This window comes from Oreochromis aureus, linkage group 5 (assembly GCF_013358895.1).
Source record: "Oreochromis aureus strain Israel breed Guangdong linkage group 5, ZZ_aureus, whole genome shotgun sequence".
Classification (NCBI taxonomy): Eukaryota; Metazoa; Chordata; class Actinopteri; order Cichliformes; family Cichlidae; genus Oreochromis; species Oreochromis aureus.
In genome coordinates, this window is record NC_052946.1 from 16,040,924 (window position 1) to 16,066,457 (window position 25,534).

The following is a 25,534-nucleotide window of genomic DNA, read 5'->3' on the forward strand; positions in this document are numbered from 1 at the left end:
TTTTCACAGAAGGGACCTGTTCTAAACTCCGGGGACCCTGCCGACTTCCAGATGGTTCTCTTCAGTTCAGAACTGTTTTGTGAAACGAGAAAACCTCTCCCCTTCAACTATGTCCCGACACTCATCTAATGTTTCTATTGATTCACGGGGGTATACCCACGGTCATAAAAAAAGAGCTGAATGAATACCCAGAACTGTTTTATATCATGACACAATTCATCATCATATACACACATCTTAAATCCAACACGAGAGCTTTTCGGCTATTTTCTGTTAAGTGAAGGGAAAAGGGCACGGAGAAATAGACAATTAAAGATAATGATGAGGTGAGGAGGGACAGAAAGAAAGAGGAACTCCCTTCCTAGGGAATATAAAAGCAGCTCCCTCTGTACTGTAGGCCTCAGCTCAGTCCAGGCGGCTAATTGATGGCAAATAGCTCTACAGCAGTTTCCTTACACACACACACACACACGCACACTCACACACAAATACACGTCATATATTATATACACATATGCAGTTTCCCTGCGGTTTTCAACACAGCTCGTTTGGCAGGAGAGGAAGGTCTCTCTCCAGACAGACCCAACCCATAGAGGAAAACACACACACACCTAAACACACACACACTTATAATATTTAGCACTCATCTCGTATAAGGTAGGACAGTTTAGTAGTCGGGTCATGCTCCTGGGAAGATAAGGCCACATAGGTGCAGGTCTTAGCTGGGTGACGTTTCAGCCATTTCTCTTGCCCAAACCATGATGAGGATAGAACTAGCCTGGCAACCAGGCCTCACATATGGAAACCGTTTAACTCTTATTATTAATAACAAAAAAAAAAAAAAAAAAAACGTGGGGGAAAAAAAAGCAAACTAATAACACATGCAAGACACTGCCAAGACCCAGCGCGGGAGACAGAGGAAAAACACATACATACATACACAAACAGAGACTGTCTGCCATGTGCACATGCATGCACAAACACGTACACACAAAGAGAAACGCGCACACTCAGAAGTCTATTGGTTAAACAGAAAAGCGCAGTCCTAGTCAGTGGCCTGTAAAAGCATTAGCCCGCCTGCCCGCTTCGATGGAAATAAAACTCTTTCATGTTTTTGGTTCAGAGGGTTTTTACACCTGGTTGTGGCTGTAGAGATGGAGATAGACACACCCTAACACCCACCCTTACCACACACGCACACACACACACACACACACACACACACACACACACACACACACACACACACACACACACACACACACACACACACACACACACAAACAGCGGAAGTGGGCAGTACAACAAAGGCTGGCTGCTGTACAATAAGTTTAACTAAACAAGCACAAAATCTTTAACTTCCCCAAATGAGGAGCAGGGTTGGGGTGTGCTCTTAAAAAAGGGGAAATGGGGAACTATGTGTGCACGCTAGACTGTGTGATTTAGTAAGAGATGTAGTGAGGCACATTTTTAGGTTAAAATAATACAAAACCAGAAGCCAGCAAGCCAGAAAGAAAAGGAAATTTCAGCATGAAAAGTCTGCTCATGGCAGTTTTTATGGCTTTCTTTAGTCTTCATCATTCACAAAACATCTGCTTTAATCCATTTCCCTGCTTAACATATTACTTTTTACTAGATTACACAATTTTTATACTTTTCACTTGCAACACTTACAATTATGGCTATTTGTCATGTGTTTCAGTTATGGAAAACTTAACTAGCAAGACAACAAAGGCATTCTTTCTATCAGGTGAAAGGAGGGTGCCGTGCACGGTTCCAGAGCTCAAGAAGAAGGCAAAAAAAGGGAAAGAGAAGAGCTACATTCCTCTCGTCCTCCCTGTTGACTCTAATCTCTCCTTTAAAATGGCTCACACAAAGGACCAGCACAGACTAGCTAATTAGCAACACTTTAGGCCTCTGCGGCTTTTGTGTGTGTAGTGTGTATATGTGTGTGTTCATTGTGTGCATCCTGGGCTCTCAACTGTTTCCAGGGTAACTGCTTGCCCGGTAGCCTTGCAAGCGTTGCACATTTTGTCTTTACTTTCCTCTTGTTCCCCTCTCAGTGTCCATCTAGTTCTGTAGATTTAAGTAGCAAGAAGTAGCAGCACAGACCGGACACTTGGACCGGGATAGGAGGACCTTATAACACAAGAAGTTCTCCTAGAAGCAAGTCTCACACTTAGGCACACATCTGGATAGATTATTTTTAGCTAACAAGACCAATCCTGCAACTAAAGACACGGGGCAAGAGTTAACATTTTAATGACTGCTTGCATAGCATCAGCAGTCAAATTTGATAAAACTGGAGCAAAAACATTTTGTGAATTTGCACGACTAAAACGGTTAAAAAGCTGCTTTCTTTACCAATTACCCTTCTACACATGCAGGCAAGAACTTTTATGATCGTGCAGATTCATTTGCGGCTCAAACCAGAGTGTGTAAGCATCAGTATTTTGGGATCATCCCACCAAAGTGCTTGTACAAAATGCCATGCTAAGCCAGGTTATGGATACAGTAACCCAAGAAAAACAATACACTTTGCTACATTATTTCTATGATACTAAGTAGATTTGTCTGCCGCCACACACGTGAAACATTCGCGTCCACCTGTGCGACAACATATTTAACTTACACATTTCCTTGTTTGGCAAATGCTTGGAGTGCATGGTTGCAGACTAAAGTTGTCCTGTCTTGGTGCCTTATTCCAGATGAACTCTGAAACAGGGCACCTGATCTCATGTCAGTTAAAACCAATTATGTCTGGAGAAGCATCCCTACACACACACACACACACACACACACACACACACACACACACACACACACACACACAAGCTGTCACCAACTAGCATTAATAATGAGGTCTTTCAGCTTTGTTTTGTGACCTGTGACCTTATAAAAGCCTTCAGTCACCATGGTGACAGGTTGAGGAGTGGAAGTCCTAGTTCCCTCAACTTTTTAACCTCCATAAACTGAAAATTCACCTTGAACGGTGTCTGCTGCAGCCCATTCCTGAGCGTGTCTTGTGTGCATGTGTGTGTTATTTACCTGACAACACCGCCAGGCCTACCCAGTGTGAGTGCTTTCAAACACTCCCATGGCAACCAAACCCAACCTAACCCCTACAGGTGCCCAGGTATGTGTGAGTATAACACTGTCTCCACAACAGAGACAGGACAAACACACACATACACACAAACACACATATTTTTTTTTAGTGTTCGTGCTGTCTATTTTCATCTCTGGGTCCCTTGGCCGGTTGGATCAATCAACCATGACTATGTCCATGCTAGCTGATCTGGTCTGCTGAACCATGTCTACTCTTCGTCTCTTGCTATAGTCCTGTAGCATACTTATGTGGAAGACCGTATTAAGGAGTTTACACTTTTACAGTTCTGCTCAAGTTGATGTGAAAACTATGGTGAATATTTCTGCTATAATTTCAGAAATGTGCTAAACTATGGCGGATTTTTCCTCTCTAGCTAGAGAATGAGCATGTATTATGAGGAGGTCACGGGGGGAGAAATGCAAAAGCAAAAGAACTGAGAGAACAAAAGTGCGAACAAAAAAAAAAAAACCCCGCCATTCAATAGCTTGGCAGGAAAAAGCATTAAAAAGTCTTTTATTGACACAAAAAAATACTATTAGAATTAGGTATGTGAAAAAAGAAAAAGAAATTTGAGGAGGGGGAGTCAATCGAACGCCATTGAACACTAAAGCTATATTTTGGGTATTGATGAATATTTGTTCTTTAGGTAGATTTTGGTGTTTTAAGTTGGTAAGTTAGTAAGCAAGCACCCAGAAGCTTTGATGATTTGCAGTAGAGTACTTCCAGATATCGGGATCTCAAAAGATAGTCAGGGTAGCCAATTATATTTGTTGTGTGTTCATGTCTTAAATCATCCTGATTATTAAGTATGAAGGTCTGGTTAATACAAACAGATCGATTTGCCGAGATCCCAACGGGGAAAGAAAAAGTAAAGAAGTCAAACTCAAGGAAGACACAAAAAGGGTACTGCTATTGCTTTTAAGACTCCTAGAGGAAGTTGTTGCTCTATAGGTCTCTTTGTATCAATGCAGTAATAGCAGTGGGTGTTCTGTGATGGTAGGCAACCCTATTTGCCCCTCCTCTGTCTCAGCATGACCTCTGGTGACCTGTGAACCATACTGACCTCCGACATAAAGACGAAGGCCTGGGCAAGACCGAGGGAAAGCTTTTAGGGGGTGACAGCACTCAGGGAGAGGACTGGGACTGATTTAGTGACCAGAACACATGACAGACAAACAGTTATGGGTTTATGCATGCATGCATGCAGACAGGCAAGAAAAATGCATTGGTATATAAACTGTTGTGCAGATGCACTAAAAAGGAGCTGAATTTAATTATTCCTAATAATCCAGAAACAGTAACTGAAATGATCTTTTTCCTTCCACCTTCTCTTTTCAAGTCACCCCTTCACCTCAATCTTCTTTGCACTCCTGACCTGAAATTGAACTCTGTTGAGTGCTGGAGGTCAAACAAGACACAACTGTCCCAGTGACCAACATTCACCTTCCATAATTCAGCAAAGCCTTTTCAGCCAAAGCTAGCGAATCCCATATGGCTCAAAACCTCCCCACCTCCATTCATACGGGCCATAATTACTGAGTCTAGCCAATCTAACAGGAAGCCATACGTTATATGAATCATCCAGCATCTCTCATCATCTGTTAACATGCTCACACACACACAGCATTCTCATACATCTGTCCGCAAAGCACTCCCAGCATCAAACCCAAATGTTCACTCTTGAACGTGCACACACACACAATGCACACACACACAAAACAGCTATCTTTCATCAGTGTTTGTGTATATCTGAGATCTGTATCGGTTCCCCCTGATCTCCAGTCATCACTGCGGCTCCTTAATTACACCCTTCATTAACTCACATCAGCTCTGTGCACGTGTGTAACTTCCTATATGTGTCTGTGTGAGTGCATACGAGAAAGCGAGCGCGACAAAGATCGCAAGTATCCGAGTGTGTGCGAGCGTGCACACATGTGAACAAAACGAGGGAAGCACTGAGGAAAAAATAGAACATGACAAATGGGAGTGGGGATCGAAGCTCCAAACCAATTTCTAAAACTGCCTTTTTCTCAACCAATGTTCCTTTTAAACCCTTGGGGAATGGAGACCACTGCTACAGTCTGCTTCTCACTTTCTATTTGTGCGTAACAGTGAGTTAAGCACAAGAGAGAGGGGAAAAACTCCTGTCTGGCTGGTTTAGGCAACTGATGAGTAGCCCTGCCAAGAGGAAACGGCACCTTTTTGTCACCATCTCACTCTCTTTCCTCTGTTTCCTACTTTCTTCTCCTCTCTTCCTCTCATCACCAGAAGCGATTAATTGACAGCAAAGGGGGGGAAAAAAAGAAGAGACAGAAATGGGTGAGAAGAGAGAGAGGGGGGTGGCAGCAACGTACAGCATAGACTTAAAATCTGCCAAAAAGAAGGACAAGGTGGTATGAGAGACTTAAAGGGAAGGAGAGAATAGGAGACACCTGGTTCTCGTCAGTGAACCCTCCACCCAGCCACACATACACACACACTTTGAGGTTTGTTAGGATTTATCCTGCTTACATTTCTCTTCTGCTATGCATCATTTCACGTCCACACCCGGCACCTCAACAAACTGCCATACACTCTCCACCGCACTCTCACTTTTCCACCTCACTCTCCTCTCGCTCTGTAACTCGGCTCATTGTTTTCCCTCCTTGCCCTCCCTTCATCTCTCTCCACGATGATGGGGCAAAACTGGTCTTCACCCCCTCTTCACTTTCTTCCCTCTTTCCTGCTCTGTTCTTTCTGGGGAGGCAGACAGGCCACATTCCACAGGGAGGCCCAGGCGCCCTTTTCTGACACGTCTCAGCATTACACCCCTCCCTCATCCCTCTATTTCTTCTTTCCAGCCCACAAATGCCCCCCCACTCCACCCCCTCTTCTCCATCCCAGTGCTGCCTCTTCACCCGTCCTTTTACCTTCATTCCTGCTGTCTGGTAGTCCCCATCTTCTAATTTCTCTTCTCTGTTTATCCCTCATCATTTACTTTTCTATCTATCTGATTTTATCTACCTATGACAGACAAAAAAAATAAAATAGACTCCAAAGACAGAGGCCAGTTTAGAGGGTTGATGGCTGGAGATGGCTGTGATTTCTCTCAGGTTCCCAAGAGGCCCAAGGAAAAGATGGCTTTGTGTTCTGACAACACTGAGCTGTCAGGATTCCAGTATGTCAGTGTGTATATCTTTTCTGCTCCAGTGCGCATTGGCAACACTGGTCTACACCATAGCTTCAGGTGAGAGACTCAAGCGTGGAGATAAAAGGAGGAAAGGGAGCAGGAGGTATGTCCAAGAGATTTAGGTGGTGTCTTGAGTTTAAAAAAAATGTGTGTATATATATATATATATATATATATATATATATATATATATATACATATACATATATATATACATATATATATATATATCATTATTTTACAATAAAGTGTGAATAAAGAAAATCAAAAGACCAATACAGACCAAAAAGTTAGCTTTAGATTTCAATTTAGGATTTCTAAGACATTTTCACATTTTCCTTCTAGTTTTTAAAGACCGACTATGAAATAAATAAATCTAATAAAACTTACTAAAGTCGTATGAAAATGTCTTAAAATAAGTATAATGTTCTCTTTTAAATAACAAAATTCACTCTGAATAAAAGTTAGGATACAACAACAAAAATAACATCTTTACTCCCGCTGCATTTAAACTACATATAGTATATTTTAATATCTTCTAAGATCTTTCATTTAAACATGGATAAATTATTAATAATAACAAAGTCTAAAAAATAAAACAGATAAACTTTAAAAAAAATCAGCTCCTATCAAAGAAATAAACACTCCAAGGTGCTTTAAACTTATCCAGGGAGTGAGGCGAGGAGAGCTGAGAGTTTGGGAGGTGCATGACGGGAAACAAAGGCTTGTGATATTTTGAAGGGCTGAAGGTGGCACGCAAGCTTTTAAATGTATGTAAATGTAAATGTATGAATCTTAAGACAGTGAAAACACACGGTACAGGTGATACCATTTTAAGCAGACACATGTTTAAGAGTCCTCATCATAATTGCATGTATGCAAAAACTATGTGTCACAATCCAAAATGCATTGCTGTGAAACACCCATAAATCAAGTAAAAAAAGAACACAATGGCTCCAGACAAAAAAAAACATGTATAGCACAGGAAGACCACACCTTTAACTCTTAACAAGTCAACTTTGTGAGAATTGAGTAAAACTAAAAAAAAGATGTTCATAAAGAACTAACACAAAAAAACCTATGCAAATTTACAGCCACATATGTGCATGTAACATTTTTGTGAGGTGAGCGTTGGGATCTGGAGGAAAGGTTGTGCTTGTCTTTCATGGTCCATAGTGGCTGGGGCGGGGGGGCGGGGGGCTAGTACAGCAAAAGAGAGGAAGAGAAAAAGATGGAAAGAGAGAGGGAGCTATGTTTGTGGTTGGTAACCCGCTCGAGAGAGGAAATACCAGGGTTCACGCACACATACACACACCTATATACACACACACAGGTGCAAAAACATAGAGAGCATAGACACGTCCGAGAGAATAAAGACCTGCTTTGTATGAGCTACAGGTTTGGTGTTTAAATGTGTGCATTTGTGCGCGGCGGTGTGTGTCTGTGTGTGTGTGTCCTCGGCTGAAGGTTGCTGAGGAAGCAGGGTGAGGATGCAGTCATGGGAAGGAGGAGGGAGGGCAGGACAGGAGTGAAGGGCTTCGAGTGTTCTTCATTCACCTAAGGCTCCATCATTATAATTAGGGGGGAATAATTTTAGCAGCAGGGAGGAAACCCTGATTTCCCCCCCCCCCCTGGGTTTCCTCACTAGAAAGAACCCAGAAACCCACACTGACCCTCTGTGACGGGCAAACATAGAAAACATGCATAAAAAAATAAACAGGAGGACAAAAATATGTTCTATCTATTAATCTATTCAATAAAGAAAACGCCTCGTCATTTACTGAAAAACGTGACTCACTAAGTTTCCACCATTAGATCATTAGACGACAACATGGCGGACATTTTTGTGCATTTACGGACAAATGACTAGTGTAGAGACCTTTATATGAAAAAAAAAGTTGTGAAATTCTGTGTGTGTGTGTGTGTGTGTGTGTTTGTAAGTTTGTAGTACGTGTAAAGGTCCAGGGTCCTTCAGACAGTAATCAGTAGAGAGTTATGTGGATTCTGAGGGGAATGAGAAATAAAATTTTCATCCAAGAAGTTCCGGGAAAAGTTTGGAAATTCCATTTGACGCAGTGGCCAGTGTGTGTGTGTGTTTGTGTGTGTTTGTGTGTGTCTGTGTGAGAGAGAGAGCGAGAGAGACAGAAGAAGAATAGCATAACTCCAGACGTTACATGTTGACGTGTCAAACACACGTCATGGACACACGTTCGAGTGTTATATGGAGTGTGTCATAAAAATAAGAATCTGAAATGTACACACACACACACAGAGCTTACCTACAATAGCTTATTCTTCCCTGTTTTCTTCTTCAGGATTGTGAGGACTGTGTAAAAATCCATCACTGGGAATCTCACGAGTAGGAATTAATGCGGGGAACTGTGTCCCAGTGGAATTATTTGGCACATTACGAAGAGTGGCTAATTAAAGCAACGACCAGCCAACCTGTCAGAGCTTTTCACTGCTCGCACACGCACACTATTACTGTGTGGCCACTCGAGTGTTGTCACATCTGTACGTTATGCAACGACCTCACGTGTGCGTGCTGCTCCATACAGTGTGCCATATATACAATCACAAGTTGCACAAGGGTTGCAAAACAAGTCTCATGAGCACATATAGACAAGTGGAAACACAATGCAAAAAGCATGCATTACACCCATAGGGAGACCCCACAAAGGCCAAAAAACAGCATGCGAACACATATGCAACACTAATGCACACACCTGTTGCTGTTGCAGGTGGAGTAAGTCTACTGGGCTGATCTCTCCATTGGTGTCTCCATTGGACCCACCCTCTCTACCGCCCCCTCCATCCGACTGGCTACTGAGGCTGCTGACTCCGTTCTGGTTGGACGGCGTCGTACGAATGGTCTCAGAGGCTGATTCCACCATCATCACTGGCACCTGAGGACAGAAGGGCGTGTCACAGGTTGAACAAAACTGACCTGGGCAGTTTCAGCTCTTATCTGATAGAACAGATCAAGTTGGAAAACTAAAGTTAAGCTGAAGGAGAGAGAGAGAACAGTGTGCATTTATGTGCATGTACACTTTCTAAAAAGGGCTCGCGGTCATGCACAAACCTGCCCAAGAGGCCACAAACCAACACCTAAAGCAGACACTTTTTTTTTTTTGTCTCCATGTAAATGTGTGTGTCTCAGAGCATACACAATGGATTAGGATCAGATGTGCAGCAAATCTAAACTGACAAGTCTGTTAATACTCTGCTATATAGTTAAATAACACACACATTTCTCCAATAATCAGAGGTGGCATGTGTGCGCTGTGTGTGAGACATGAGCTGGTTGCTCTTTGAGAAAGATCTGTTTGATGCACCTTCAGAGGGCCTCTCTAATTAGAGCGTGTTCCTTCCACAAAACCCGGCAAAACGAGCCGTTCCTGGATGTGTTGTTGTTTTTGAGAAACAACGCCTCGCAAACACACAGGCGCATTTGCCATCGTTAGGAGCTCGAGCGTGGGAGAGAGGAGACACAGAGACACACACTCTGCGCGCGCCGAACACACACAAGCTCAGCTAATACAAAACAAAACAAACCTTCACACAAGCACGCAGGCTGTGAACTCCTAATGACAAGCTCAATCTCGTCTTTCTGCCTCATCCAGTTTTAGAAATTAACACACACAGACACACACGCACACACACAAACATACAAGTGCACACTTTAAAAGGGGAAAGTTCTCTTTGCTGTTACTTCAGCAGCCCGGAGTGGGTACACAAAACGCCATCGAGGCATTCTACCCGCCGTCTGCGTCTGTGTGTGCGCGCGTGTGGAACGCATGTGTGTGTTGTTTCAGAGGCGTACAACCCATGCCTTCTGGGGAAACAATAAAAGCTATTTCATGGGAGAATCTAACTTTTCTTTTCCTCTGAGGCAAGAGCAGGTGAACATGAGTGTGTGTGTGCATATTTTTTTTCTCTCTCTGACAGCAGGTGAGGGTGAGCGTTTGCTGGTGGCTTTGTTAATGGAATGCTGCCAAATGCTTGCTGAGGGACAGGGACCTTAGCATGTTTGTGTGTATGTAGGGGGGGTTACAAGTGTGTGCAGGTGGATGGGCTGGATGTGCTTGTTAAATGGTCAGTTCTCTCAAATCATACTCACAACCCCCCCCCCCCAAAAAACAGGTTTTCTCATTGATGAGGTCTCCAGCCCTGCTGATAGTCTGGTTCCACTTTTAAAGGTTTTGCAAAACCCGGATATAAATTTTCCGCTCTTTTGTGTCAGTTCCACTCTATGTCACTGTTTTTTTGGGATAGAAGCAAAAGTATTCGAGGCAAGCATCTCAAGGCCTGAGAACATGGAAATAAATCCATGCAAGCTATCAGTGCCACTTAAGTGCACTGGGCGAACGTGGATCATCGAGGAATTCTATGAGAAGGATTCCGAATGTCTTCATTTATATGAAAACCGGGCTCTCCGGTTTCAGTCCCAGACGAGCTACTGTTTGGCCACTGTGGCGAGACCATTTTTTGCCATACGGATTATTATTTTTTAAATTATTGCGAGCTAAACCTTTAAAAGTACAAGGTGCTTACTGACATATTTCACCAGTTCGAGACTCTTCCCTAACAAGCAGCGCCATTCGAGAGCCACAAATCACACTGCAGTATTTTTCCTCCCCATTAACTCTCCCCTGTCTCCCTCCTGGCACCCATCCGCCTGTGAAGTTAAGAGTGAGAAGTAGAGCGTTATTGTGACATTTAAAGCTAGTCACTTAATCTCCAACCTCACTCCTCTCCTCAGTGCGCTCTCTCTCTCTGTCTTTTTCATTGTCCCACCCCAACCCCAACCCCTCGTCTCCTCCCGCCTTCATCCAGATCCCTGCTAGGTCAAACTACTCCCTGAGGTAATATTATGAAGCAAGGCATAGTGCTGAGTGATCAACAGATCTCGTCGCACAGTCCACTGACTTTGCACTGCGGTAGAAAACTCCTCACATCATCACACATTTCACTAAGCATGAATCACCGGTCTGCTATCTATCCCACACTATATTGTGCCATGCCGTAATGTACTGTACACCCATCTGCTTTTTACTCTTTCTCATTGACCTTATTAGCAATGAGGGGAAGAGAGATAAAGACAGACAGAGAGATGGAGCTTGCAGGTGGACAAGGACCTAATGGGAAAGTGGGAAGTGTTTAAAGCTGAGAGCAAAGCCTTGTCTTTTATACACACACACACACAGGCCAGTGTGGTGGCATGCCCATCTAAAGGGTGTGTACTCTGTCATATCCTGTAATGGGTGTATATAAGTTGGTGTAATGGAGGTCGGGAAAAAGGCAGGGGCATAAATCTACCCTGAAGTCTTTGATTAGGGTTATGATACACACACACACACACGATTTTTACATTTAAGTGTTTCTGGCAGCGAAGAGGAGCTGCCCGTGCAAAGGCCTGCCTCAGCCCGCTACCCCGCTCTCAATCTGCGCCTCTTTCTTGCTCTCTCAATCTCGCTACATGCTCAGACCCTCTCTTGCTGAACCCCTGACCTGAGAGTGTGTGGGGAGAGACATTCCCACTACCCCGAGGGGACTGAGCAAGGGAGGGCGGAGTGCAGATCAGAGAGATAAAGAATGTGTTTGGAAGAGAGGGAAATAAAAGGCCTCTTTTGCCTTTTAATTGGGATGGAGAAGAGAAGGAGGGAAATGGGACTCAACATGTTTCTGATGACTCTGGCGTATACGTGAGTGTTTGTGTGTGTTTGTCTAAGAGGCTGACACCTACCTTTGTACTGTAATGGATTAGCTCACTGCGAACGCTTGGTGCATGTGTTTATGTGTGCGTCTGGTGAGATTGATGAGCCGAGAGGCGTTGGGATGAGTCTTGTTGCAACACGTACTGTAGCTTGTTCAGATGTTCCCAAAAACACAGCATTAATAATAATGATCAGAACAAAAAACTCTCACTCCGTTTCTTCCCATTGCTCTGGGTGTGTGAAGTTCAAACAAGCCGAGCCAAATGCCCAGTAAGCTGGCTCACCGCGGCTGACTCCCAGGCTTTGTCCGAGGTATTTGCTCTGTCAGATTCCTCCTGGTCACTGCTCATCAGGAACTTTGTAAAGCCGGACCGGTTTCACTTTCTGCGAATGCATGTGTGTTTGTGCGAGACGGGGGAGAGATTTGTGTACGGCGTGCATTTATGTGTGCATCTGTGTTTACAGCAGCTTAGTGAGATAATAAGTCTTTATCATGTTATGCCTCATGTGGGAATATTTCCTGCACTCCCAGAACGCCTGTTCTGTTTCCTCCGCCTTGCATCAGCTCACAGGAACGCTGCTTATTAGGCAAAGAACTGAGGGAATAAGAGTGGGAGGGAGAGTGAGTGGAGGAGGGAGGGGGTAAGGGGAAAAAAAATGTCTGTACCAGTATCTACACTCCATCATCTATCTACTTTCATCTGACTCTTGAATTATCTCTGCTGCTCTCTTCATGCCGTCTTTCTCCCTCTGGTTATGCCTGGCAACTAGTGGCAGGTTCAACCCTGGAAAACATTAAAGTTTTCACCCTGAAATAGAACCCACATAGGTTATGTCTATGATCTCTGATAGTTCAATCAATATTTGTGAGCAAGTGAGACCGTCTTCTGAAGACAGTATCTGAGGAGCCACAGCTCTAACCTGTTTTGTAATCAGGAATCGCAATTCAGAGTTGACAAAGAGCGGCTCTGTGGATTCACAAAATATCTGGTTAACTGTAACAACTGCGACGACTTTACTTCATTACAAATGACAGTCTCGGAGGAAGGAAAGGGAATCGCAGTCGTTATTGTCACTCTGTCCAGAGAACGTCCTATTTACTGTCACTGGGGAAAGCTAAAGGATTTGTCTCTTGAAAACATTATAAAGAGCCTAAGCTGCTCTATATTTGCGCTTTGACAAGGACAGGAACACTGTCATGCAAAGACAGATCATGATTTAGTAAACACTTGCACGCCCATATTCTCACACTCTCACCCAACAAGCTGTCAGACTCCGCTGCTAAATAAACTGTGACACTATCCCCGAGGGAATCTGATTTAACCCCAAACGCCAGAACAAATCCAACTATCAGATCTGGCCACTTATGTCTTCATAAATCCATTTGTTGGTTAATGAGTGAGAAACGCAATCCAAAACACTGAGCAAATTGTACTTATCTGCTACAGTGACATACTCTGGCGTTGGGTGTAAAACAATAGAAAGAAATGAAAAGCAATAAGTAGATATATTTGCTTTAAGAAATAAAGCAGTGACTATTGGAGGAGTTCTACAACAACCTGCTATCAAAGCACCTAATGCTTTACCTTTTCACACAAGCAAATGACTATTTAACCAATGAGGCTACCGTGTGCGTGTCAGCACATGCTTAGCAGACTTGTTAAGAACAGTCACTCTAAAGTCAGTTAAACTAATTACTGTCAACAGAGCATGCATTGTTGTGAAGCATATTCATAGTGCTAACTATATTTGCCTTATTTCACTGCTTATTAACAAAATGTTACCAGTTCTCTGTCAAGACACCGAATTGCTTTGTTGCATTCAGTTTAATCCAAAAATATTCAATGTTAAAATCTTTTGATCCAGTCCACATAAAGTACAGCTAACATCTAGCCTCTGTGGATGTTTCAGAGATCTTAAGCTGTCTTCTCTGCCCTCTATCCTTGAGAGGAAAGCAAAAGGAGATCATGAGAGGAAGAGGAACAGGAATTGGAGGGATATCTGTGTGGCATTTCTGAGCTGACGTGTATTAGTTTCAATAAAAAAAAGAATGAGGTCAAAGGTGAAGTAAGAAGGAAGATAACACACTACATTCACACACAGGCACAAAAGAAAAACAAAAAACTTGTGCGCATAAACCAGACATATACCAGCCAGGTAGACTTCAGCAGAGAGCTAAAGCTAGCAGCTGCTAACAGCACTGCTCCAGGCTACTTTGGCTGTCAGCCAGCGCTAACAGGTTGGCTAACAGCAAAGGGGCTAATGCTAGATGTCTGCGGCTGCCCTGGCCCTGCTCCAGTGCTAACAGGTGAACTCCATTATCCCAGACAGATAGTCAGTCAGATGTGGGCCAATATCTACTACCGGCTGGCTGGCTGACTGACTGGCTTCAAAGAGCATCATCAACCCAGAAAGAGGAGCTAGCAGCACTGGCCTGTAGTCTGACCTCCACTGTGCTGTGCAGCTGGCTAATGAAGAAGCCGGTGCTTTTGTTAGGGAGTGGAGAGAAGAAGAGAGGGGGCTCAGAGTGCAGATGATAAGAAAATCCTTCACTATGTAAACACGAGGAGTTTTTCTATACTTCTGCAGGACTGTCTGCCATATGGTGTTTAGTTTGGGTGAGAATTTAATAGCGCTTTTGCGTGTGCATGTGTCTCTGCGCATGCACGTGTGCCTTTCTGTGTACTGTTGTAGAGTATGTATGCTAACTTGCAGTATGCTTTTTGCCCCTTCTATCTAATGTGCACGTCTATGTTTGCATGCTGTGTGAATTGTGTGTCTTCTTGCCCTCCTGCAGTTCTCAGAAGACAAAGTCCCTGTTTACAGAGCCCATAAAGATTAGCCTCCCTCGGTCAGGTGGGTTCTGGAGCCATAGGTAAACACACAGCACATTCCGCACCGATGAGATCGCTCCGCATGTGTGTATGACCGGGGCAAACATACACTCCTGCCTTCACCTCGACCCTTCTTTTAGAGTGCAGTAAGTGATTTACCAGCTTGGAGACTGCTGTCTGTTCACAATACTGGAAACAAAGATACACACATACATACATGCACCACACACACAAATATTTGTAGAAAGCATGGACTTCATGCACACCTCATTTATCTCAGCCTAAGATCACGGGTTGTACATTCCTAAAGGGGTAAAACTTGTGCACGTGCATGTTCATGTGCCAGTTGAAAATCACCCCGTGATCATGAAGGTACAAAATCCCAGATTTTACCTTCATCTCTTCCCTCTGTCCTGAGAGGTAATGGAGGCTGAGGGTCAGGCTAATACGGTTCACACAAATATTACTCAGATTGTACTTAACATGGTGGAACAGAGGTGAAGAGGGCGGTGGAGGAATGCAGGGCAAGGAAAGGAGCTTTTTTGAAAAAGGCGATGTGCCTTTATTTGGATCTGAAACCAGCTAGAGCGCCGCGGAGCAATTAGCAGCTCTGTCCTACGAGAGCTCTTTATTAGAATGACCTTCACTGTGAAGGGGGAGGGAGGGGTGAGGGGTGCAGAGAGGGACAAAGAAAGAGAGAGGCAGAGAAATTTTTTTGAGGAATACAGATGAACGGTGTCAGCTGGGACACAGTCACATGACATGAAGGTGAAACAGATGAGTAAACTGAGACTTAAGTACATAGAGATTTACATATTTGGGCCACAGAAGTGACACGCAAACAATATGCGATGTGGTCAGTGTGACCTAATATGCAACCCTTAATGTTAGAATTCAAATGCACACATTAGAACACAATTTCAGTCTTCAGTCTTTTCAAATTTGATAAGACAAATATGCCCGTACATTCATGTGTGTGTGTGTAAAAAGTGGAATTTCATTCGCTTAATATGTAGAAAACCTGACACCGATATCCTTCACTTTCACTGAATAAATTACCAAGTACCTAATTTTAATCAAATGGGACGTTTTATGTTTTATGGCGTGAAAAGGCAAAATTGTGGAGGAAACAGAAAGAGGAAGCGTGACGCATACGTGTGTCGTAGTAGCCTTTTGGTGAGGCGAAATTTCATTTACGATCAAAAATTTGCATTGAAAGGAAGATAAAGTGAAAAGATTTAATATTAGCGTAAAATGGGGGAAGAGCAACCTACAATAATAAAGGGTTATGACGGATTATTCGAAGAAAAAAAAAAATAGTGGTGTATAAAATATAAATAAATAAATATCAAAGTGGACATGATATAATTTTGTACATCGGCTTTCAAGTCGGGCACTTTGCATTTCCTAGTTAATTAATAGATTGGATCAGAACGAGTTTAATCAAATATAATTGAATAAGTCCACAGTAAAAACAGGCCAGACTTTAAAGGAGACATGCAGAGAAAATGATAGCATGTCCAGTTTTCAAATTAATTGGATTTTAGTACTTTTGAACTTGGTCCAAGCTGTTACAGACTAAATTAACTCACATTCTATCCAAAAGTGCTAAAACAAGATGATATCCCTGAGCATTCAGTATGGGTGTGCACACACTCACACAACTTCTTGTGCCCCCTCCCTCCACCGCCTCTTTTAGAAAATAAAAATAAAAATCAACAGTGCTGCAAACCAATGAAAGTCTGTAATGTATTCCATGTTATTGTTAGTTTTTCTGTTCTTCTCGCTCTTTTCTCCTCACTTTTGTCTTACAGGCCACAACTAAAATATTAATCATTTCTCAGGCAGTTCTCATTGTATTAAAAAATGTCTCCTTTATAATTTATCAGAGAAAGAAAAATCTTTGTTATAGTGACAAGCATGCTAATTAATAGAAGTAGAAGGAACACTGAGAGAAGTCATACTAATTTGGTACATGCTAATATTAATAGAATAATTTATGGCACAGTATAAATAAATTAATAGAGTAATTCGTTTGAAAAGGGGATGCCTTCAATTCAATTTAGGAGAAAAGAGCAAAAAAAAAAAAAAAAGTCTGCCTCTTGGACAAGGACATTAATAGCTGTGCTCTATCACCAGAACAGAAAAGGAAGAGACAAAACTAAACACGCACAGTTCACTTTTAAAACGCATCAATATTTCAGTCAGCTGATGAAAATTGGATGAGCAACACTTGTATTTGCTGCCTTGTTATTTTCATTTGCTGTTTAAGGACTTTTGGAGTTGTGCAGAATCTGCAAAAGGCATCTACATGCATTTAATTGCCCCCCCCCCCCTTTTTTTTTCTTTAAATGAACTCTTCTCATTGGCTTTATGTAAACTAACAGCTGTATGCCAGGCAGTGGGCAAGACTGAGACACAGGGAAATAGAGGGAGGGAGTAACAAAGACTGAGAGTGAGCGAAGTCGACTGGGTCATTACCATCCTTATTACTCCTCATTAAAATACACCCATCACAAAGACATTCTTCTGAGTGTGTGTGTGTGTTGCGCGTGCGGGCCTATGTGTGCGCCCGCACGCCGCCGTGATCGAGCATACACACGTGCACGCTCGTTTCTGGCGCTCCTGATGTGCACGTGTGCGTTCGTATGCAAAAGTGACAAAAAAAAGAACAATATAATTGGAGAAATGTACGCAGTAATAATAGGTATTCACAAAATGATAATTCATATTAAACAGGGTGCACAAAGTCAGCCTCATTTGCATGTTTTAGATTATATGCATTTCAAAAGTAATTTCCGCAGGGCATATGAATGACATTAATTCCCGGGCGGGTTCTGCTATAGACCTCAAACTATCAAACACTCAAACATTTAACAGATGAAAAAAAAAGAGGGAGCTAGTGCCTTGGCAGGGGAGATTTCAAGGTTAAAGTGTTTGAATGTGAATTTTTAAACTTCTGTCTTGGTTTGTTTAAAGTTGCTCTAAAGCTAGACTAAGAATTCCATTAATTCGGAGACTTTGGGTTTTTTTGTTACTCAGCTGTATGTGCGCGTAAGTGTGTGTTGGGTGCGTGGGTATGTGTGTGTTTCCTGTAACAGCCCGAGAAAGACACCTTCCCTCCTAATCCACCACCATTTCCTCAGCAATAAGCCAGAATTGGTCTGACTCACTTTGTGAGTCATGTGCTTTTTTTCACTCCAGAAGCAGAGTAGCACGATCCGACAGAGAGAAAGAAAGTCAGAGCTGCGATAGCCCACATTAACTGACCCCGACTGATGAGGGAGGGGAGGGGGAGGAGGGGGGGGGGGGGGGGTGATGAAATGGATGAGAAGAAGGATGTGGCAAGGGAGGGGATAGGGACAATGGGAAGAGCAGGGAGCAGGACAGGGAGACAGAGGGTTCCCTCTCCTCATCTGCTCATGCCGAGAGGAAGACCCCGGGGCAGGAAACAGGCTGGATGAATGTGTGATTCCAGTGGAAAACTCTGGATGCCACGGACAGCATTCTTCTCTTATTAGGGAATCTGGTCTGCAGCCACATTATAGCGCTTGTCTCATTACTGCCTATGAGCATTTCTATCAGACGCACTCACTGGGCGCGCACACACAGAAACACACACCATCAAGATGTTCCCCACCTGTTATTCTCACAATGTCTTGGCGAACACACAAAGTCATAGCTCGGGAAGAGGGGAAAAGAGTAAAAGGAAGAAAAAAAACGAAAGCGTGTAGGAAAAAAAAAAGCTAAAGGGCTCAGCATGTCTGTGTCTTGTTTGTGGTTTGTCTTCATCTGTAAACAGAGCTGCTGCTGTGAGTATGTTAGCATGTCATTATCTCATTAAGAATTGAGGGCTTCTGTGCGGAGGATTCTACTGTTTTGTTTGTGAGCGTTCAGCGACTGATGTTGTACAAACACAACAACCGCAAAACACACGTATCCTACAGCGCAGACACACGGGGACGCGAGGAGACGGTGGCAAAGACTCGCATATAAAAACACACGTATACACAGCTCCCATCAATGTGTCTCACTCTGGAAATGTGCAGATTTTTTTAAAAAAAGAAAAAAAAAAGAGGAGCCAATTTGCGGTGCGCTATGGCTAGAAAGACTTCATGGAGTAAAGAGGAGGGGGTACATCTAGGGTCAATAAAAGTGGGCTAATTGGGGCCTGGAAACATGTTTGTTTTTTTCACTTGTTCTTTCCCCCCCCTCTTTCATTTTTTTCCCTCCAGCTGGTCATGGCAGATCTGTTAATCTGAGAAGGACGAGTGGAGAAAGCAAAGAGGATTAGATTCAATAAGACATTAAATGTTGCTCACACATGCACGTATGCGGACCGATTTAACGTGCCATAAGGCAGCCGTAGGGTGTATGTATTGACCAAGATCTGTCTGTCTTAACCGATGACCAACGGGATGCAGGGCTCTCCGCTGGTCCACTCTGCTTCATCAATACTCCGCTGCTCAGTCTATTCAGCAGCAAAGAGCTTTCCTACGGCTGCAGTTCAACACAGGATCAATGTTATGAGCAATGCAGACAAACTGCTGCTAAACAGATCGGCCCCTGCCTCGAAAGGCCCGCCACAGGACCAGCTCCCCCCATGCTCAGATCGTTCCACTAATGGAGCTCTCCGCCGGGGCCCCCAAGGGCCCCTAACCACTAAACAGGCCCCCAGGGATTCATCCCCCCCTTCTCTCCCTCCTGTCATCTCCAAATCCCTCAATCATTTCTCCATCCGCATGGTTGTATTGACCTACACCTCTTTAATCAGGACCCCTTACTTGTCCTTCTGCGAAACTGTGTGTTCGCACTCAAATGTGGAGTCTATGTATTTCAATTGCTGAGAGGAAAAGTCAAGCATGACTGTTTCAGGAAGTGAAAAAGAAGGGGGAGGGAAAAAAATCCCTCTCTCCCACTCTCCCCCTTGAATGTTTCTGGGATCCCTCGCTACATGACTCCCGACTAGTCACTCTCCTGCATTTGTCTTCTGTAATAACACTGAAAATAGCAAGAGATGAAAAAAAAGAGCGATGGAAAGAACCTGCATATTTGTCATTTCCGATTGTTTACCTTTTTCACGGCAAATTGACTTTTACATCTCCTGTTACTGGAAGCTCTCTGGGCTCGACTGCCAGGGCTGTCTGGCTCTGGCCTCGGCTGCCAAGCCCGTCTCTGGGCTTTATGACCTGGCTCTAGGGAGGACTTTTAAGGCTTTCAACTCACAAGTCATTCCAGTGATACAATACTGCTTTTGTCCTGACCACCTTTGTTGTTTTCTTTCTGTCTCTGCTGCCTCTCACTCTCTCTTTGGCTCCTTCACTTTTCATCTCTCATTCCCAAATCCTTTTTGTTTTTTCACCCGAGTGTTAGTCACAAAGGCTGGGGCCTGTATCTTGCCTGTTCCTGTTTGTTTGCAGAAAAAGGTGGACTTGTTGCATCATGACTGGTTGACTATCAAACAGAAAGGATGTGCTTTAGAAAACACACATTAAAGCCCTCCAGCTGACTTTTAAGCCTTGCTGTGGGGTTAGCCTGGTCGAAGCAGCTAGAGTTTCCCTGTGGTGGCTAGGCGGTGCGCTGTGGTTCGGATCTTCCTGGATTCTGGTAGGACTGAGGTTTGCCTGCAGGGACCTCCAAGTGAGCCAGGCAGCAGGCCTGAGCTAAACTGAGGCCAGAGCCAGGAATAGTCCTGAGAGCAGAGGACAGGGCTAATGGTGTGTTTGTAAGGGCAAACCCAAACAAACAACCTGCAGTTTGAATTGAAGGACCGAGCAGGGCTCAGGCCAGATGCTGCGGAATAGGAGAAACACACACAAACAGATGCAAACGCACACAGAGGCGATGGCTGAAATAGACATGCGGCAAAAGAAGTGCACCATGTGCTTCCAGGGTGAAGTCATGGCATTAGCCTCGGTACCGCGCGCACACACAAATACAGACCTCTGTGTGTGTTTTGTGTGTTACTCATGCAAACTGAGGTCCTACAATTTCTTTCCATATTCACACTAATGAGAGAAAGCGGCCAGAAGATCTCCTCTGTAATTACTCCCCAAGGAGCAAGGATTCAGCAATGACCATAGCGCATCAACAAATGCACACTCATACACTCACACACACATCATCCAAATATACAGCATGCTGAAACATCTGAAACAGCATGTGGCTGACATTTAAATATGTTCACCTGTTGGGTATAGGAGCATTTGTGAGACTGAGCGAGAGAAAAACACCAGTAATAGCATCGTATCATTACCGAAGGTAAGGACATCTGCTAATTAGAACGCCGCCGAACAGGTAATTGTGTGTGAGGCTGCGTATATGCATGTGTGCACGCCGTAAAGGGCATTTTGTAAACAAACGTTAACACCATTCACCTCGCAATTAGACCCTTATCACCGTCGCCTACGCAGAGTAGTTGAACTCGGTCCAATCTCTCGTGATGGCAAATCTGCATGGAGCCATAAAAAGGGTAGTCCTGCAAGAGATGAGGCTGCGTGTCGGTGCACGTGCTCATGCCCGGGAGAGAGAGGAGCAGAAGATGTTTTCATGAAATCGTTCTTTTTCGGACTTTTTCGAGCCTTTAATTCAGCAGCTTTGAACAACTGTAATAGTTCAATAGTCAAAACACACTGTTTTACACCATAGTTGAAAACCTGCTCGCGCTCAGACAAAGAAGCAGAGGTATACAACACAATCATTTTGTCTGTCTGAGAGTGAAGAGTTGAGAAAGGAGCCTTTGAGGCGCACACGCACACACGCTGCCTGCCCAGTGTTTGTGGTGGCGGAGCACAGCTGGTAACATCTGGATGTATTTTGTAAGTGTTTACATTTCCAAAATGCAGAAAAACTACACAGAAAGAGAGAAAGAAGAGAGATGGAATTCTGAAAAACACTACAGGTGCCAGAAGAGTAATAAAATAGGAGCAAGTCCCAAACGAAGATTGTTTAAAATCTATCACGCTGGAGTTAGCTCACTTACACACAGAGACACACACACACATGCTCATAACCGTTGGCCTGTTGTAGTTATTGCCATAATCTTAGTCCAACAATAACTGACATCTGGTGCACTAATTGGCAGACTGCAGCTTCTCCATCTGAGTTTTAACCCATCAGACTTCCCGTACTGCAGCAGCTCAAATGAAAACTGAGACTTGCACACCGGTTTCTCTATATGCACCGCGTCTCTGCTGCTCACCAGCTGACAACCAGTCTTACGCACTCGCCGCCGCACACCACAAACCAGTTTTCTCCAACACACACACATACGCACACACGCGTGCGCGCACAACACAACAGCTGCATTTCCATTTTACTTCCCCTAAATGACGAAAACACAAAAACAGTTGGACTTCATTCAGTTTAATCAAACCTGACATCGAGAACAGCTCTGCGAGATGACGTCAACAATCAAGACAAACACACACATGCACACACATGCACAGAGAGAGAGAGAGCAAATAGGATGTAAATTCAGTGACTGGGTGTAATTTACCAGTGTAAGTTGAAACCAGAGAGGGCAACTAGAGTGATCCTTGGTGGATCAAAAACAATCCATACATACCAGGGTGGGGCGCAATGCACACACACACACACAAGCATACCCTCAAGGTATGCTCATCTCGCAGTGACTCATGTTCTTTTGGATAGAAAAGGGTCCGGGGTGTGTGAGATGTTACAAAATGGCACTGTGCTCGGATTTGCAAGAAATTAGTATTTCAATCTGTCCCACGGAAAGCTGTCCTTGGGATCGTTGTAATCCGCTCAGGTATGCCACTTTCCCATGGCCCACCCTAACCTCCACACACACACACACACACACACACACACACACACACACACACACACACACACACACATACACACACAGGGGAGATTATTAAAGCGACCTCGTGGCACATGGAGGTTTCTGATGGATTTAACATCAAGAATGATTGTTAACTTTTAGGACTAAAAAGACTTGGAGTGACTCCTGAGAAAAACTGAGCTCTTAGCCAGACACATGGATCACATGACAACTGGGCCGCGGCAGCAATAGCAGCGGCAGCAGGGACCCCTGGGAAAACGGCGCAGTGCCATCTCTCAGATCGCACAGACTCAGCAGCCAGGCAGTAATGACGCTGTACAGATATATCATATTTAGGTATGAATATACCATTCATGTGCAGAAGGTTGAAGCGGATTTTGCTGTGAATATGAACATCACAGTCAAGTGGTTTTAAAAAAAAGAAGAAAAAAAAAGAAGATAATCACCGTGAAATAAATTAAACCTATTAAGAGGAACGTATGCTCAAGGTGACAGAAGAAATTAATTTGGCTCAACTATTGAGACCCATACCTCCACCCCACTATAGGATTTCAACCAAACTAATTATCACGCTCCACTTTCAGAAATAATAAGGAAAGTACTTAATAGGTTAGGATTCACCCCTGCATTCATATGTCCATTTAACATCCCTGCTTTCATGCCCACACACTCTTGCCTTAATGCAATTTCACATCCATGATTTAAAATAGGGGAAAGAATTATATTTCAAGTGGTGTCAGGATTAGAATATACAAGCAGTGATATTAAAATACTGTACGGCCTTCTGTGTGTGTGTGTGTGTGTGTGTGTGCTGAGCCTTTCTGAGTGGCTGAAGTGGAGGTAAAGATGTTAAATAATGTTTTTGTCACAGTTTAGCACGACAGAGGAATTCTAATGAAACCACAGATCTCTGATTAGTCTTCTTTCGCTGTATATTAATTTTTACCCTCTCTGCTTAACGCTGGCTAGGAGTTAAATTTTTAAACAGAGCACAGATATGAAAAAGACCCCCAAGTGGGTGCTCCTGCACCAGCAATAGAAGTCTGTTTATCTAGTCAGCCATTCGCTCCAATTATAACAACATCCAAATGCAACTATTGTTTCATTTCAGTCGTTAAAATTGAAATCTTTTTTGGTTTTTGTTTTATCCTCCTACGTACACACCACAGAATTAGCATTTTAACACCCCCCCATGAAAAAAGTGAAAACTCAAAATGCACATTAAACCAGTTTTGCTCATTAAGTTCAGCAAAAACTCACTAAATAAATAAAACGATCAAGTCCTCACAGAAGGTTTTTGTCAAAATTACACTTTTTACATAACTTTAAATGAAATGAAACTTTAAATGAGGGTCTTAATCGAGCCCGGTTTTACCAAAACAGTTCTGTTCTTTGCCGGCGTGATATGACTCTATGCCACTGCGTCTCTGTACCTTTTGTGCCACGTTAAAGCTAACAGGCTGCTAGTCAGTGAGGGCAAAGGAGTCTATATCCCGTTGAAGTCTGAGTGGATTACTGCTCTATATGTCAGTTCAGTACAACACGAATCCACAGGGTACGCTACACGTGTGCACAGAACCAGCATGACCTGTCCAAGTGCATCAGCTGAGCTTCTGTCAGAAACATCAAGGAAATAAACAAATAATTAAAGAATAAAAAGAGACAGAGAGAGAGAGTCTGTTATTTCTGCAGTTTTGTATTAAACTCTAATGGAGGTGGTGGAGAAAAGGGAAAGAGGAGTTCACATTATCTAAGAGAATTCCAATTAACACTCTCCCCCTCAGTAATTAGCTACTAAAATAGCGAGCGAACAAGCCCAACATCTCAACCCTGACGCCACCGCACTGCCTAATTAATTCCCAAATCAGGAGCATCTGATTCAGAAAATAACCTGATAGGGTAGATGACAGACAGGCCGGTCAGAATAAAACATGAGTATTAATGTTTAAGAGTAAATAAAATGCATATATATATATATATATATATATATATATATATATATAGTTTTAAAAAGCTGCGAGCTCTCAGGCTTAACCGTTTTATTCCTTGTCATTTGAACTGCGTTCACGTGCTACTTTTCTTTTAGGCCCGTTAAAGTGTCTTTATTTTAGAATAGAAAAAATGCTGTCAGACAAAAGCAAATACCATTACCTCAACGAGGCAAAAAAAGTGTTAAATTAGTGAGATAAAAGAAGAGCTGTAGAATAAAAGAAGCTGCTTACTGAGCAATCAAGGTTGAGCGGAACGAGTGAAGAAAAGCTGCGGCAGATATCTTTTAGCAGTCTGCCGCTCATTTGCTCCCTCACTGGTCAGTTCTTCCACTGTTTAACGCAAACAGATGAGGCCTTTTCTCACTCTTTTTCCAGAGCCCTGTCTTTTTAACGGTGGCTTCTTGGCCTTGGCAGTAACGTTAGCGCAGCGACTATTAAAACAGCATGTGGCCCAGACTGCTATACATGCACGGGCGCGAGGCCTCTGCACTTTTTTGGGGTGAACTTTTAACCTCTTTCAATTAGGTGAAATCTGGAGCATGGAGGTTAGGGTATGCCTAAAGGCTTATTACACACATACTGCAATGTCCACACATGCAACAGCTATGAGATAAAGCTTATCAGAGGTGGGTATCAGCGTGAGCAATATTAAGATATCATCCATCTGCAGCTGCTATCAGTTTAGTGCTGATGGATAACAAAGGAGCAATAAACGCAATCAGACAACAACTTATGTGGCCATAATGTGGGCTGCAAACCCCTCTCTAAAAGCACCAACCTAATTCTTCTGCGTTTCAATATGCACAGCATATGGAGGCCTGTTTCAGTTAGACACACATACTCTCTCTCTCACACACGCACACGGCTTGTGGAAAATGCTGCACCACTAAGAGTAACTTTTAAT

General features: G+C 43.4%; 1 protein-coding gene across 2 annotated transcripts in view; it reads right to left on the minus strand.

Moving 5' to 3' along the window:
* The window catches only part of foxp4 (forkhead box P4), a 91,972-nt gene that overhangs the window by 49,223 nt on the left and 17,215 nt on the right, over window positions 1-25,534 (minus strand). For both annotated transcript variants that reach the window (XM_039612174.1, XM_039612173.1), the window contains exon 2: window positions 9,005-9,184. In XM_039612174.1, coding sequence (XP_039468108.1) covers window positions 9,005-9,175 — 171 coding nt within the window. In that variant the 5' untranslated portion in view covers window positions 9,176-9,184. The remainder of the gene's footprint in view (window positions 1-9,004; window positions 9,185-25,534) is intronic.